Here is a 17,128-nt window from a genome sequence, read left to right as displayed (position 1 = left end):
GGTGTAGCAGACTAGCTATAGTGCTAACATTAAAATTCTGATTCTGTAAGAAATTGTATTAGGAAAGAAGGCCAATAACTACTGTTTTCTCCTAATGAGAATAACTGGTCCTTCACTAGTTAAATGCTGAATGACAGCTTTACAAAACTATTTCAAGTATTCATTATCACAGTGAAAATGTGAGACCAATGCTAGAGTGAATGATTTGAAAATTCCTCTGATGAAAAAGGCAAGGGTACTAAATCAAAACATATACAAAATGCTTCAACGCATTTCTTTGTGATATGAGTAGAAAGATTATCCATAAAAAGTTAGAAAAATTAAGATAAATTATACATTAGTACACCTTCCCAAGCACATTTCATATAAAAATCAGAATAGTATACTGGCATTTCATTCTACACAATAAAAATGCCTAGACTTGGCAGATTATCTTCTATCTGTACATGTATTTTCTCAGTAGAAGGCTTATTTGTTGCAGTTACTTTTTAAAAGTTTTATTTTAATTGTTAACCTTATCGAATCATCAGTAAACCCAGCTGATTGGGACCCACTGTGGTTCCATTCTCAGTTTCTCAATGGCAGTTTGTAATTTCTCAAAGGCTTTGTCTAGATTGTCGTTTACGATGATCAAATCAAAATAGTGGTTGTATGCTCTTTGAATCCGTGCACTTTCATCCACTGTTTTCTTCAAGTCAGAGTCCTGTAGAAGAGTTGTGAAAGGAAGTATTTATGAAAACAATGTATATATGTGGGCTCAAACACCAAGTCAAAGTGAACATAAACAGCAGGTCAAACAGCTGTTTATTGTATGTAATTCTGATATTAATCATCCAAATTGAATCTATATAGAATTTTAGAAATATGAAATATTAAAAATCATGGCCACATCTAGTTTCCAGATACAGTAAGTTTGCATTTATGAATATTACATACTTTCTGTTTCATTAAGATAAAATTCTTAAAAGAATGTTGACAGTTGTGGGGTGGAATTTAAGGTAATAAAACAACTATCCACATGTGATTGGTTTGGGTCAACAATATTACTTGTTTCAAAAGATTTTTATCTTATGCAATCTGCAAATTATGGAACCCAATTTGCAGTGGCTGTTCATCTTGAATCCAATTTACTTCCTATCTGAGAAAGAGAATCTAAGAAATGTATTTTGAGGACTAATTTTACATGTTCACCATGCAAACATACACTTTTTTTTTTGAGTTAGAATGATTTCTATTTCATAAAATAATTATCATTTTGGAATGATGTAAAGAATAAGTAATGAATTCTGCATGGGCAAGGAAAACTTTTTTCCAGGAAGCTGCAAATGTTTTAATACTTCACAATACTTCTACAAGCTCTACAAATATTTATTGAGTTCCTATTAAAGTGGTTACTATGTTTTATAATTTGTGGCTAAAACAATGAGTAAAAGAGGTTTCTACCCTTGGACGAGACAGATAAAGGGCAAATAAAAACAAAAACTTGCAAGTTGTAATACTACTGAAAGAAACACCAGACAGGAGAATTTTAGGAGATCTACTTTAGATAAGAAAGATTAGAAAGACACTAAGTGAATGACATTTAACCTGAGAACTTTAGTGGGAGAAAGACCATTCCAGGCAGAGGAAATAGCAATGCAAAAATCTAGGAAAGGAATAATCCTGATGTGTAAAGATACTGAAAGATCAATGGGGGTAGAAGAGGTAATAAGCTGAGATGAGCACTGGCTAGAAGCAACAGAAAGACAAGACATCTTTGGGTTGTTACGGGGGCAGAGAATATGGAAATGACACTAGACTGGAAATATTTAGTGATATAATCATCTAGAATTGTTGACTGATGAGCTGGATAGGAAAATAAATGAACCAATGATAGCTCATGCTCCTAGCTTGAATAAATGTATGGTTGTAGAAGGTTCAGAGTGTGTGTGTGGGGGGGGTGGGAAGGAGGAGGAATGGCGGGGAGAAGGTGGTTTTGGGGGGTAAAATTCTCTTTGTACAAGTTAGGTTTAAGATATCTGTGAGGGGGCCTCCCTGGTGGCACAAGGGGTTAAGTCTCAGCACAATCAAGCTATCGACAGCCACTGCAGCATGAGTTTGATCACCAGCCAGGAAAGCCAACCCATATGGTGCAGCAAACCTCTCCTGACTCGCCCGCTGCTCCCCTCAGCAGCGTATTTCAGTCAATCTGCCTGTTCTGTTCCCCACTCTGTCTCTGGTGAATCCTCTCACATACCCCCATCTCTAGCCCACACCCCAGCTCATGTATGCATAAATAAATAAATCTTAAAAAAAAATAAGAAGTCTGTGAGATCTTCAAGAGGAGATATAAAACAGGCTGCTGGTTATGCAAGATAGAACTCTGAGTTTGGACAAACATATATAAATTATGTGTGTGAAATTCAAAGTGCAGAGTAAGAAATGAGTACCCAGATAGGCCTGGGAGACACTAATATTTTAGTGAATACTTTCACAGAAAACTCTCTGTAGGTTTGAAACAACTAAAAAAATCTTTTATTGTAGATGTGCAAACAAGTCACAATGTAACTTGAAAACAACCATTATTACCTCTTACAGTCTTTTTTTAAAAAGATTTATTTATGCATACAATAACTGGGGTATAGGCCATAGATGTGGAGGGTAAGAGGATTCACCAGAGATAGAATGGGGAGCAGAACAGGCAGATCTACTGAAACACACTGGTGAGGGGAACAGCAGGTGAGACAGGAGAGGTCTGCTGAGCCATGTGGGTTAGCTCCCTGGCCTGAGATCAAACTGGAGCTGCACTGGCTTATGATAGCTTGATTGTGCTGGGACTTTAACCCCTGCACCACCTGGGAGGCCCTGTCATATATAGTCTTTAGCAAACTGATTGGTTAAAATCAAATAACCTCTTGAGATAATAATGGAGTATAATATACAGATGGAGAAACAAAGAATGTTTACAGTGACCTTCAGAATATATTGGTAAGTAAAAAATACAGGGAGAGTATTGTCTATAAGCTATCTTTTATGTAAGAGATGTGGAAGAGAGGATATACACAATACTGATTATAATAAAAAAATAGTAAAAATGTCCACTCACATGGGTGAGACGAAGACTGGAGAGGTAGAGAAAAGCTAGATTTTTTTTGTATTTAAGATTTACTCTGGAACTATGAAAATGTATAGAATTTACAACAAAATTAAATCCAAATTTAAAAAAGCAACACTGAAATATCGAAAGCAAATGAAACAAACTCGTGTTTCAAGTCAATAGCTTAACCACACAGAAAGGAATCATTTTGGTGAGTTTAAAATAATTTACTACCTAGTGGGTATATTCAAAGAACAATTTTTAGAAGTCTGAAACATAAGACTTTAACAATCATATTGTTAATACTGTTACTTAAAGTTTATATTTATGTGTTTAGTTTGTGTATTTATATAAAGAAATTTTGTTAATGTCCACAGGAATGAAGATTTTCTATGTAAGAGGAAAAAAGACAGGGCCTCCCCGGTGGCGCAGCGGTTGAGCGCTGGGTTGCGAAGCTGCCCGCGGCCTCTGCGGCGCTGGTTCGATTCCCGGCTGCTCCCCGGCCACCGGAGGAGGGTCCCACATGGTGCGCAGACCTCTCCTGCCTGCTCTGCTCCCCTCAGCAGTGTACTTCGGTCCTTCTGCCTGCTCTGCTCCCCGCTCTGGCTCTGGTGAATTCTCTCACCTTCCCGCACTTCTGACTGTACCCAGTGCTTGTATAAATAAATAAATAAATCTTTAAAAAAAAATAAAATAAAATCTCCCATAATATGAAAAAAGAGAAAAAACAAGAGAAAACATGAAATACAAACTAAAAAAACAAAACAATTCTAGCAGCATTAAATCACATGATGAACTTGCTTGTCAACTGTCTTGGACCCGATCTTCTCATTAGTAAAATGAAGAGGTTGGATGTGTATATTTTAATGCTGGTCTGTTTCATTTCTAATATAGAAGGAGAGTAAACTTTTGTTTTAAAATAAAGTGGAGGGTCTCCCTGGTGGCGCAGCAGTGAAGCGCTGGGCTGCAAAGCTGCCTGCAGCCTCTGCAGCGCCGGTTCGATCCCCGGACTCTGGCGAGGGTCCCACATGGCGCTCAGATCTCTCCTGCTGTGCCTGCTGCTCCCCTCAGCAGTGTGTTTCATCAGTCTGCCTGTTCTGCTCCCCACTCTGGCTCTGGTGAATTCTCTCACCCTCCCCCACTTCTGACTGTACCCAGTGCTTGTGTAATAAATAAATAAATCTTAAAAATAAAATAAAATAAAATAAAGTGGAACAATGATTTTTAAGTAAACCCAACTATTTCTGGTGAGTGGAATTTTTATTCTATAATACCTTATGCAGCATATTTCCTACATATGATTAGATAGTATTAAACACATCCAAAAGAAAATGAAAAGGAAACATTCTAAGTGAAAAATAATACTGTTGGCACGGGAAGAACTGCTTACTGTCAAAAGCTTGGTAGTGATACCGGCATCCACGACGGCCTTGTGCATGGCACGTAACGTCTCCAGTTCGGGAGCAGCAATGAACACAACATAGGGCATGAACTCGGACGTCCTCAGCACTTTCAGGGCCTTCACAGAAGAATAATTATAAACCTACTGATATAGGATTCGAATTTGAATTATGATACAATTTAATTCTATCAGCTCTCTTCCTAAGGATTAGGATATAATTTAATATAGAATATAATTTAATACTTTCCCCCTTTCATCTTTTTGGTTCCAGTATTTTCCTACAATAGTGACCCATTAATTTTGTTCTGACCTCAGTCGTCTTATTCTTTGATCCTCTCGAACAACGGGAAGTACGAAACTTAATGTTCAAAACATCATCAAGGATGATGTAAACACCATGTTAATTTCATAAATTAATGTATTTTGTACTATGAAATATCAAGCAGCAATTATAAGGAACAAAGAAAGCCCTAGAATAACTGACATGAAAAGATCTTTAAGAAAAACAGTAATGAAAACAAGTTTTAAGAATCTGAATTATTCCATTCATGCAAAGAAAATTTAAAAAATGCATTACATTTTACTTGTACTAAAATGACAGAAAAATACACACAAAACAATGTTAACAGTATTATTTAAAAGTATTATTTACTAATATTATTAGAGTTTACTAGGGAGGATGGACAGAGCAGAGTTCCACAGAATGAGAATAAAGTGTGTGTGTTAGATGGGAAGGGCCATAACTTCATTTTTTATTCTTTTATGTTGAAATTTTTTGAAATTAAAAATTTTCCATTTCCTACTACATACATTTATATACTCCTTATGCAAATACATACTATTAATCAGAGATTTATATAACTAGCTATATAAGCATAATAAAGTGCTCTTTACCAATAAGTAAAAGCTACCTTAACACTCTGAAAACAAAACAATTCCAAAAACATAAAATGTAAAAAATAGCTTTGGAATCCATGAAGCTTACCTGTGGGTTGACATCCAAAATACAAGTTCGTCCAGTTTGGACAACTTCAAGAATAGAATCAATTTTGGTTCCATAGAGATTTCCTTCATATTCCCCATGTTCCAAATATTTTCCAGCTTTAATATCTGCTTCCATCTCTGATCGTGACACAAATTTATATGCCTGACCATCTTTTTCATCTTCCCTTGGTTTCCGTGAAGTAACTAAAAATAGCATTGAAAATTTGTACAAAGACAATGCAGGGTATAAAAAAAAAAGATTTAAAAACACAGGGTAGCTGCAAGATTTTTCTATTTAGTGCATGGGGCAGAAACTATGGCTTATTATCAAATCTGGTCAGCTTTCACTTTTTTTAAAAAAAAAAAAGTTTTATTGGACCACAGTTGTGCTCATTTGTTTATATGCTGTCTGTTTTCATTTGTGCTACAGAGTAGTTGTATTGAGAGTAAATAGTTGAGACAGAAACCAAAAGACCTGCAAATCCTAAAATATTTACTGTGTATTCTTTGAGTAAGAAAGTTCACTGACCTCTGATCTATACGAATGTTTTAAGAGGTAGAATCCAATATACAATATGTAATGAGAGATGTGCTTTATAGTCAGTTTGAAACTCAAAATGTATTTTACACAGAAGCAGAGTCCTAAATTTAAGTTCTTAATAAGTGTGCAGCATGTTCCTGCTGACCAGCATGCCCCTTCTGCTTAAATATCAACTATATTCCTTCTTCACACTTTACCATTTCCTAGTTGAGCGCCCAACAAGTGAACAAAGTTCTATTTTTACTTGGTATTATCAGTTTTCTCAAGTATAGCTTTACCCACAAATTTTCTAACCTTTATCTTACTTCAACACCAAAACTTTCTTTTGGTCTCCTGCTTTGTCAGAAAACCAAATAATTGTGTAATTATTCTATTTCACATCTCAGTGGTGGAGTTAGCCATCTCACTGTTACTATGACCTTTTAACTTCTATTCTGACCATTCATTCTGAGAAAGAGAGTGACTATAATCCAAGTAAAAAATTAGAATCCTTTTGGTCTGGTACTTTAGAACTCTGAATACTTCTAGGGACATACAGCTCTTTTGTACCTGGGCCATGTTAGGAATGAACTTTAATCAGCTTTCACACTGTCACAAGGGTGCAGTTAGGCAATCTCTGCCAATTTGTTGTCACTAGCTTCAAAGAAGAGAGTGTGTGTGTGTGTGTTTGTGTGTGTGTGTGTGCATGTGCACATGTGTTATTTTCAAGTTTAGCCTTAATCTGCTTTTGGCTAGGTTAGAGATTAAAAAGTATCTCATGTCTACTAATCAACTAATCATGCAGAATATCTGGCCAAATCATTAAGTACATGAAATTAAAATTAGAAAGTAATACCACTCAAAAGTTGACATTTGACTTAAAAAGCCTGACACATCAAGAAAACTTAAAAGAACAAAATGGACTTCAAATTCAAGCTCAATAATAAAGGTCTAAGACCACATGCAAATGAGACTTTCCCTCCCTCCTGGTGTTTCCTGGCTCTTCACTGAGGGTGAACATCCCAGACTACCATGGAGAGCATTTATAAAGCTACTTCAGATTCTTCAAGACATTATGATAGCTTCTCATATTTAAAACTGTGTGATCTCTACAATTTCTGGAATTATTCACTAGAGGTGGCATAATAAAATTTCTAAGGCAATTTTAAGCTCCCTCAAATCATACTAGAACTTGGCTTAGTGTCTGTATACATAATTTTAGAAAAGTACTATTTTTTTTGTTAAGTTCTACTGTGGAATGGAATTGCATATGGCAATGTGCTGTTTGAAATAAGTACAGGCAGACATACTGTATCTACCACCATCTTCAACATGTTGAGAGAATCTTAATTCTTGGAGAAATGTCTTTAGTTTACAGAGAATTTTAATTACAATTCCATGTACTGATGAACACTAAGCAAACAAATTAAAAGAAACACCCCAAACAACTATATTGTCACATATATAAAACCCTTTCTATTCCTAGAAAAGATAAATTAGAACTGGGTGACTTGACTACAACTGACTCCTTAAGCTCATATGCTAAGCAACCAAGTAATGCAATTGTTTAGAATCTTGGTGATTAACAGGCAAACTTTTAAGTTTTAGCAGCTCTTCAAAAAATGAGGAAACAATCAACAAAGCTCAGATTTTATTTGTTAACTAAACTCAAGATTAACTGTTAAAGAGAACGTATCACTCATAAGGTAGCTTATTCGCCCCCACGTCTTTAAGTTTAGTTTTGTAGAGAAAATTAAGTCAATTTAACACAATGACAGCATTTACCTCTCCTTTCCTGTAAGACCTCTCTCTGTACTTATAAACCTGACAATGTGCAGCACAATACTGCATATTAGAAATTAAGCAGACATATCACATTTTACCAATGTTCAGGTTTTGTGTTTATTATGAGGCATAATAAAAACTAGCTGCTATATAAATGTAAATGATTTAAAGACAAGTAAAATACAACTACACCAAATAAGAGGAATTCACCTGATGTACAGCTATACATAAATCTTGCTATGTAAAATTTCAAATTTGAATCTTTACTAAAAATAAAATATGTAGAAAGGAAAAACAGTGTCTCTTTCTGGAACTAGAGTTATCGTTACAGTGGGAGCATAGTGAGGAAGTTAACTAATAAGTACTAACTTGGATAAAGCAAGAAATAACAGAATGAAGACATTATTAAGAAATATGGAAGACTACCAAAATAATACCAAAAAGAATGAGAAGCTACTGTTTCTGGTAAGTGGGCCACAGTTGATGTAGGAGAAGATGGGGGGGGAGAGGGTGTTATTTTTTCCTTATATATCTTCAAGATATATACTGTGTGTAATTTGATTTGATGAAATACTGTGCGTAATTTGATTTGACAAAAATGATAAAGAAGACTTCAATATTAAAGTACTTTGATCGCAATGAGGTTTTTATTTTTTTAACCACTCCACAAGGATTTTGTCTGAATTTAGTGATTCATGATGCCTACGAAGAAATCCAAAGTTTACCCTTAAGGGATTATAAGTAGCATGAGGAAGCAATGACTTGGTAACCCTCCCAATAAACTTTAAGAATTTTCGCAATAGGATTACTTCTCATTTAAGCATTAGACCCCAAAATATACTGGAATGAAAACAGAGAAACTAAAGTTAATCTGAAAGAGATAGGGTGACCTTAGTTTAGAGCAATCACCCCCTTTATTTTTTTAGATTTATTTTACTTATTTATACATTCAAGAACCTGAGTCTAGGCCAGAGATGTGGGGACTGATAGGATTCACCAGAGACAGAGTGGGGAGAACAGGCAGATCTACTGAAATACACTGCTGAGGGAAGCAGCGGGTGAGACAAGAGAGGTCTGCTGTGCCATGTGGGTCATCTTCCTGGCCAGGGATCCAAGAACTCATGCCAAAGTGGCTGGTGATAGCTTGATAGTGCTGAGACTTTAACCCCTGTGCCACCAGGGAGGCCCAAGATCAATCACCTTAATGTGTATCAAAAATCAGGTTTATGACCCTGCTGGACTGAGAGCTACAAGTAAGACCACAATTCACGGGATTGGTACATTAGGGGTATCTAAAGATACAGCAGGTTTCCCCCTTTTCTTTACCCTGTAATTGCCAAAAATACAACTTTTCAGATAGATATTAGTTGCATACGACAACAGAACATTAATGCTGATTTTGTGCATGAACTCTTAATGCTTTCATTTAACTAACATTCTGGGTGATGTCTAGAGAAACAATTACGACCAAATGTTAGCTGACAGGGCTACAGAGTGCTGTCTTAAGACAGCTGTGGAATCACTGGAGTTTTTCAATATCTTCTACTTGTTCATTTTCACTGGCATAATCAAGAATTATTTGAGAATGAAAATAATAACCATCTCCATCTGCCACTCACCATACTTTTCCTGCCAATCAAATAGCAAAGAAAACTTACATGGTACAGTGGTTGCAAATCTAGTAGGATTCAGTACTATGAATCTGTTTTTCAAGCTTCTTCGGCCCACTCCTTGAGCTCCTATTAACACTAAAGTCTTTCTCTGGAAGGGAGGCATTTTGGCTACCTCCTCATAGATCTGGATTTCATGTCGGTCAAATTCTAGATGTAAAAGGAAATAGGAAAGCATCATATTCACATATCTCTTATATGGACACAAATCTACCGTTACTATGTTCAGAGATGGCTCAGTTATCTTGATAGTTAATTACCACTTAAATTGTACATTTTAATAAATTTGGTTTTCATACAGATTTGTTTTTATAAATTTGGCAAAGTACAAAAATTATTTTATATTCTGATTTAAACATCTGCTTCTATCCATCTGCCCTTAAAAGTGTGTCTATCAAGCTAGAGAAATGCCTTTGTATTTTCCTTATCAGATATTCTAGTTACTAGAACCTTTTTATTATCAGTTTATCACTAGAAATAATTCCTTTAGCATAACCAAATTCCTAGTTAAGAACTATATAGCAAATATATAGCAATATGTTAAGTCTGATTGCTTAAATAAGTTCTATGGAAAAAGTATGGCCTTTCAACGATATAAATGGATAAATATTAGGTAGGATTCATAAAATGCATGCTGACATTCAAATATTAAAAGTCTGAATTTATGTATAAAATAAAAAGTTGGATCCAAACTATTTTCAGTAGAAATACATTCCAAAGTTATAGTCTATGTCAGTGGGGAAATTACAAATTGTCTGTTTTGCAAGAAGGCTTTAAGAATATATATGTAATAATTAAGACAAAATGGATCTGAAATATTATATCACCTGTTACTGTGATTATAGTTCTCAGTCTATAGTGTAACATTCTTCTTTAGGTTAATATCAGCAAATCTTTCGATGTACAATTTCTCCACAGTTTAAACAAGTATTAAGAGACTATTTTCTCTTATTATGACATTATAATATTTTCTTTACAAGTATGTTATTTACTTTATTACCCATATAGAGGTAGTTTTTTAAGGTCCTTTAAAATTGTCAATTCCTTTGAGTAAGCCTCTAGGGCCTTCTGATTCAAAGAACTACATTTTACTTCTGTCAACTTCTATAACTAAGAAGAATAGCTATGGTAGTTGTCATATTTATCTCTTTTTTTTTAAATCTAAAAGATTTAAGATAGAATCTTACCAGATCAGACTGAGATTTGTTTAGTTCAGTACTAATTTTTCAGAAGTGTCAGGGACAATATTATAGCAGAATATATAGTTACCCTTAGTCATAGCTCTTTTAATAACTTCACATAGGCATTTTGCTCTTTAGAAATGACATATAAATTACAAAATTCTCTGAATAGTTTCAATTACAACATTGCCCCTTCATTAACATCAGCATAACTTCGTTTTATTGTAAACTATAGTCACAAAACACACTGGTAATATAGTCTATATGATATACCAAAATTTAAATAATTTCTATATATTATATTGTACTATGTGTTAATATGCCAAGTCCCTTGCAAATCAGTACTAATCTGAATTACAGTCATTTAAAATTACACATTTAGAGCTTGTCCCACGTTGATAAACAGTATGACACTATTTGACTTGGTCTTCTCAAAAGATATTTAAAACATACCTGCATTTCTGGTTGTGAGATACATCATCTTTTTCTTTTTTTTGCTACTTATGGTTCCACAAAAAGGTCCTGAAGGATGACAAGACAAACATAACTTAAGCAGCATGTCACAATCTGATAAATCGCTCTGCAGTCTTCTATAGGGGTGAGAGCACATCTTCCCAATCCGTCTACATATACATCACAAGGGGCAGGGATGAGCAAAGCCAAAAACTCTGCTACTATACCAGCAGGGGGCAGAAAGGGATCAAAAAGTTTACTTTTGAGAGCAACACAGTAAAATGATGGGAGGGATTAGTTCTAGATATTATTTTAAATAAATTCATTTGCTAATTCAGATGAAAGTGGCAAAGAAAGGTGGCCACAGGTACTACTCATTATTTATTGTGCTGAACTGTCATTACCTGAATTGTCCCAGTCTCTTCTAACAAATGCCTTTCTCTTCTCTTCCAGGAACTGGCTTGGAATGAGGCCAGCGCTTCCACCCTCTTTTACGTGGCTAGCCTAGAATTAGATTAATGAATACTGACCAAAATTTGAGACCATACTGTAGGAAGGAAGGACAAGCAGTAGTCAGACAGAGGGAAAAAAAATCACACTTTCGGGCCTTCCTGGTGGCGCAAGGGTAAGTCTCAGCACTGTCTAGCTATTGGCAACCACACTGCAGCACAAGTTTGATTCCCCAGTGTGACTGGCCCACATGGTGCAGTAGGCCTCTCCTGTCTCACCTGCTGCTCCCCTCAGCAGTATATTTCAGTTTATCTGCCTGTTCTGCTCCCCACTGTTTCTGGTGAATTCTCTCACAACACCCCTGTTCCCCACCTCTGGCCTACACCCGAGCTCTTGTATGCATAAATAAATAAATCTTTAAAAAAAAATCACACTTTCTCTTTAAAACTAACCTTGACATTTAAATCCATTAGCCATCAGTTATACTGATTTCTAAGGAGGAATGAATTACAGAATGAGAACAATCTTACTAATGTTTCCTCAGATTCAACATTATTATATATGGGTGTACTGGATGATGAAAGAACTAAGAAAGGGTAAATTTTACAGAATCTGTGATTTGAAGAAGGTAACTGAATTTCTTGGAGCTCTCATCTAAAAAAAAAATCTGCTTTCTATGACTATTTCCTTTCTTTAATTTGTGTGGTTTTCTTTTTTTGCTCTTTCTATAAATGCCTTCTCTTAGTTTTCTAAGAGAAAACACTTAAGCACTGAGGAGTAAACTGGCACCTTGTCAATTCCTAGTGAAATATCAGGACCAAAATATAAAGGTATATAGGTTCTATAAATTATTAAAACTTTAAGATAAAACTTTGATAAAACTTAAAGAATGGAAAGGAATAAATGCTATCCTATCTGTTAAGAGGGCATTTCATCTAACATCCTTTAGTATTTACTATCAACATTAATCCTGCTCTGTTGGTATATTCTGAGGCCAAGAATAATGAAAGAAAGATTTGGGGAAAGAATAGAGAGTTTAATTCATGCTACCAAGAATCTGAATTTCCTGAGGGGTAGTGAAGTTTACAACAGGTAAAATTTTACTAGTATCTAAACCATAACTTTTAAAATAAAATCCAAAGAAGTGATATTAAAAAAAAAAATGGTTGGACAGTGGCTGCTACTGTGTTTATCCTAATAACGAGCATAGGAAAACCTGGTATCTATTTTAGCAATTAAAATTCTGAAAAATAAAATAGCAGACCACAGAATGCAGAGACTGAAATAGTGGTGACAAGTATTAAAAGAGAAAACTAAGAGAAGGCATTTATAGAAAGAGCAAAAAAAAAAAAGAAAACCACACAAATTAAAGAAAGGAAATAGTCATAAAAAGCAGATTTTTTTTTTAGATGAGAGCTCCAAGAAATTCAGTTACCCTCTTCAAATCATAGATTCTGTTAAATTTACCCTTTCTTAGTTCTTTCATCATCTAGTACACCCATATATAATAATGTTGAATCTGAGGAAACATTAGTAAGATTGTTCTCATTCCGTAATTCATTCCTCCTTAGAAGTCAGTATAACTGATGGCTAATGTGAGCTACTACTATCTCATTTAGAGTTGAGTACTAGGTTCTGGGTCCTCTTCTCTCACACCATGAGACTTTCATTTGCGCTAACAATTTAAAGGATAGACATTCTGATTTGTCAGATTCTCCAGTTCTGAATACTGTGGTTATTCAGATATAAACATTTACAAAAACAGACTTATTACTGCTGATGGAGCTTTCTGAAAGCTGTATTGCAGAAAAGGATCATCAAGATACATATATATCTTCTAGGAAATGAAAGGAGGGAAAAATAAAGTGAAACACACCCATTTCCATTCACGCAGGTTTCTTTTTTTTTTAATTTTTATTTATTTATGCATACAAGAACTGGGGTGCAGGCGAGAGGTGTGGGGGGTGAGAGGACTCACCAGAGACAGAGTGAGGAACAGAACAGGCAGACTGACTGAAATGCACTGCTGAAGGGAGCAGCAGGAGAGGTCTGCTGCACCATGTGTATAGCTCCCTGGCTGGGGATCAAACTCATGTTGCAATGGCTGGTGATAGCTTGATAGTGCTGAGACTTAACCCCTTCCTTGAGCCACCAGGGAGGCCCCATCCACACAGATTTCAATCTGAGACCAAACAACGCTGATAAAGTAAATCTTCACTTCTCATAAACTGAGAGGTGAGCAAATAGATTAAAGAATTTAACATATTTTTATCATGAATGGATACACAGAGAAAGAGGAGGCAAGCGATAGACTACTATACTCATAGTGAAAACAAAACAAAAATTCCTGGTTAAAATAAACAAAAAACAAATATTGAAAAGAAGACCCCAAGCGAGTTCTTCTCACCCCAAAGCATATTTTACTACAATCACCCATACAGGAGAACCAACTGGTCTAATCCCTAAACCAAAGTGAAGGTACCATAGGCTAGTTAATTCTGCATTTATTAATAGCTACTCACAAATTCCCTCTCAATTTGGTCTTCTGTCCACAAAATTAGCAGTCATGAAGCACGAGCTGTTCATGCAGGAAAAAGCATTGGAACAAATGCTAATACCTTCTTCCTGAATATTCAGATATTGGGCCAGATCTAAGATTGAAAATAAAAAAGTAGTTGAGGAAATTTTGAGAAGCATACTAACCTGCCACCAGTTTGGATCTTCTCTGTTTACAATCTGAAGAATCTCTCCTTTTGAAAACTTCAATCCTGCTTCTTTGCAGGGTATCAGGTTATCATTGTATGGATTATAATCAAAATGACATTTCACAAATACCTAAAACACATAACACAATTAAGAATACTAGATATATCATTTTCACCATATTTTTGAAAATTTTTTCCACTCTAATTATATTAATAATTGACTATATCTTTATAGTAGTTCAACCAAGAAATCTTCTTAAATAAAAAACAAATTATTAGAGCATTAGTAATTTGATGTAAGAAAAGAAATAGTAGTACTATGTTAAATTTCATTTCTATTTTAATTTCAAATCTTATATCAACAATTTGACATTTTATTTCATCATTCTTACATTTCCCAATTATTTCACGATTTTTCAATCAACACTGCATAACTTTTATGCAAATAAATGGTACTTTTGAATTAATGTCTTGAAATAATATATGCAGTTGATTTAAAGCACATATTTCATAAGATTGACATAAGATTGACTTCTTGAAAGAGCCCTGAAACCAACAGTATATATTAAAAATTCATATAGAAGTCAAGACTTCAAATATATTTACTAACCTTAAAAGAAATTTTAATCCCAACTTTCATCCTTGGTAACATATTTTTTTAATCATACAGATTCACACTGGCCAAGAACTAGTGTAGAAAATACATTTTTTGGAATCATCTTGCTGATTACCTTTTTCATTCATAATTTAAGGATAACCATTAAATTGATTATAGGACAAATACTGAAAAAGCCTTGAAACTGTTTTCCCATTTAAATAAATGTAACTCTACAAAAATCCTTTAAATCTGTTTTATTAATATAAGCCTGGTGATTACCACTGGAATATTTTGCCTATTCACTATGATTTGAATTCTCATTAAAGTAAGTTTTTTTCAGTATTTGATGGCAAGTCCAGACCAATTACTTTCTTGAAACAGACTTTTCCATGCATAGTTCCAAAAATTCAACTTTTATCTACAAAAAATTTGACTTAGCACTCATCAGGTAAAATTTAACAAGCAGGGAAGCACATAATTATTAGTCAAAAAGACTATTTTTCTACTTATTTATCTTACTTCTATAACACAAGTAGCTACATTATATTAGTGCAGTAAAATAAAATATGATGGATGCATATTAAAATGATTTACAAATAAATTTGGAAACATAGCAAAATTTTAGTTTTGTACAATTAGATGATTCGGATAGAAAGCAGTCTGAACATTTTCAATAACTTTGGAAAGACTAAATATTAATGCCCCCCCCCCCAAAAAAAATCAGTAAGTCAATAATTTGTTTTCTGGCACATAATTTTAGAAGTATCTAAAAGCAAGCATACAAACAATATTAAGATTGCTAAAATGGGACAATTGGCTAACTTGACAATGACATGCAACTCAATGTTTTGGATATGGGAAAAATCCAAAATGATTAAGTTTAATCAAGATAAATTTAGTTGGCTGGTAAGAAAGAAAACAGTACCAGAGAAGGCACTGGAATGACATCATACCTGACGGATGTGTGCTGGATGCCTCTCCATATTGATGCAACTCTAAAAATACATTTTTCATTGCATAAATAAAGCCAGATTTTAAATTTATAATAAATTAACAAAAACAAATCAACTGGCCCATTTTCATCACTTCATTCATTTGGTAAACAACTACCTCACTAACTAATTGTTCACAGGTAAATCTGAAAATTATAAATCATAGAAGCAAAAAGCTAGAGGTATTTGAGATGAGGCAGAAAAAAGGGATGGATATATAAAGATATAAAAATACCTGGATATACCTTCTTGAAAATGCTGCAGTGAATGAATTGTAACAGCGCATCATAATCTAACCTGAATATGTTTATCATTCTTATTTATGAGACAGAATATATTTTACAATCATAAAGCTCAGACTCTTCAAGATAGTCCAAATTTCAAATATTCATCCCCTGACTCTCATTAAATTGTTCTAGAAAAGCCATTATTTGTAAAACAAACCATAATCTCTCAAATGCACAAGACTTCTAGAAAGATTTATTTTAATTTCAGTTATCAATTGTGGAACATTATTCTCATACTCAAAAACTCAGATTAATTTCATTTTATTTACAATGACCTTTGAAAATGTCTGAAAAGAAAATCAATGAACCCAACCTTTGATCTAAACATTTTGTAATTACCTTAAAAATCATTAGAGATTTACTAGATTTAGTACTGTATCTAAATGTATTTAAATGTATCTTCAGTACATTTAAAAGTGTTTCATTAATAGGCTCTGCATGTATACTGATCATTTTTCATTAAGAAATTACTAAACACAATCTACTAAAATATTTCAATTTGTGAATGACAAACAATCTGAAGTACATAGAAGAAAGAAAAAGAAGTATAAAGGGCTTTTAAGCACAGGAATATAGTTCAATCTCAAAATAGAAATAACAAAGTTAAAACTACATTATGACAGCATTTTCTTCTATCAGATTAGCAGAAATACAAATATTTGATAACATTTTGTAAATAGGACTATGGACCAATGGACATTTCCTAATAGTTTAGTGGGAGAAATGACCCAACCCCTTATGAGTACAATTTGGCACAAGCTGTCAAAATTACAAAGGCAAAATCCTCTGACCTAGTAATTCACCTATGGGAATGTATCCAACAGCAATATTGCTTGGACATATGCAAAATGAGGTAAGTATAAGAAAGACTATGAACCACTGATTTATTACTAAAAACAAAAGATTGGATGCAACTTATTTAACAGTAGGGAATTATTTAAACAAATGATGCTAAATTTATGTAAATCTCTGCAGCTGTTACTAAATGGGGGGGGGGAGGAGAATAGATTGTATATCAAGAGGCA

General features: G+C 34.2%; 1 protein-coding gene across 8 annotated transcripts in view; it reads right to left on the bottom strand.

Annotated features, from left to right (window-relative positions):
* Positions 1 to 260: 260 nt before the first annotated feature.
* PALS2 (protein associated with LIN7 2, MAGUK p55 family member) overlaps positions 261 to 17,128 on the bottom strand; it is an 80,681-nt gene continuing 63,813 nt past the window's right edge. For 7 of the 8 annotated variants that reach the window (XM_037509323.2, XM_037509333.2, XM_037509281.2 and 4 more), the window contains 8 exons: positions 15,778 to 15,819; positions 14,225 to 14,356; positions 11,476 to 11,575; positions 11,072 to 11,140; positions 9,426 to 9,587; positions 5,464 to 5,666; positions 4,467 to 4,595; positions 261 to 703 (listed from right to left, as the gene is read on the bottom strand). In XM_037509323.2, coding sequence (XP_037365220.1) covers positions 527 to 703; positions 4,467 to 4,595; positions 5,464 to 5,666; positions 9,426 to 9,587; positions 11,072 to 11,140; positions 11,476 to 11,575; positions 14,225 to 14,356; positions 15,778 to 15,819 — 1,014 coding nt within the window. In that variant the 3' untranslated portion in view covers positions 261 to 526. The remainder of the gene's footprint in view (positions 704 to 4,466; positions 4,596 to 5,463; positions 5,667 to 9,425; positions 9,588 to 11,071; positions 11,141 to 11,475; positions 11,576 to 14,224; positions 14,357 to 15,777; positions 15,820 to 17,128) is intronic. The other variant, XM_037509290.2, reaches the window with a different exon arrangement.

The sequence above is a fragment of the Talpa occidentalis genome, unplaced genomic scaffold (assembly GCF_014898055.3).
Source record: "Talpa occidentalis isolate TD23 unplaced genomic scaffold, MPIMG_talOcc4v2.1, whole genome shotgun sequence".
Taxonomy (NCBI): domain Eukaryota; kingdom Metazoa; phylum Chordata; class Mammalia; order Eulipotyphla; family Talpidae; genus Talpa; species Talpa occidentalis.
The sequence above is the reverse complement of the archived record's forward strand: the minus strand, read 5'-3'. Positions and strand labels throughout refer to the sequence as shown.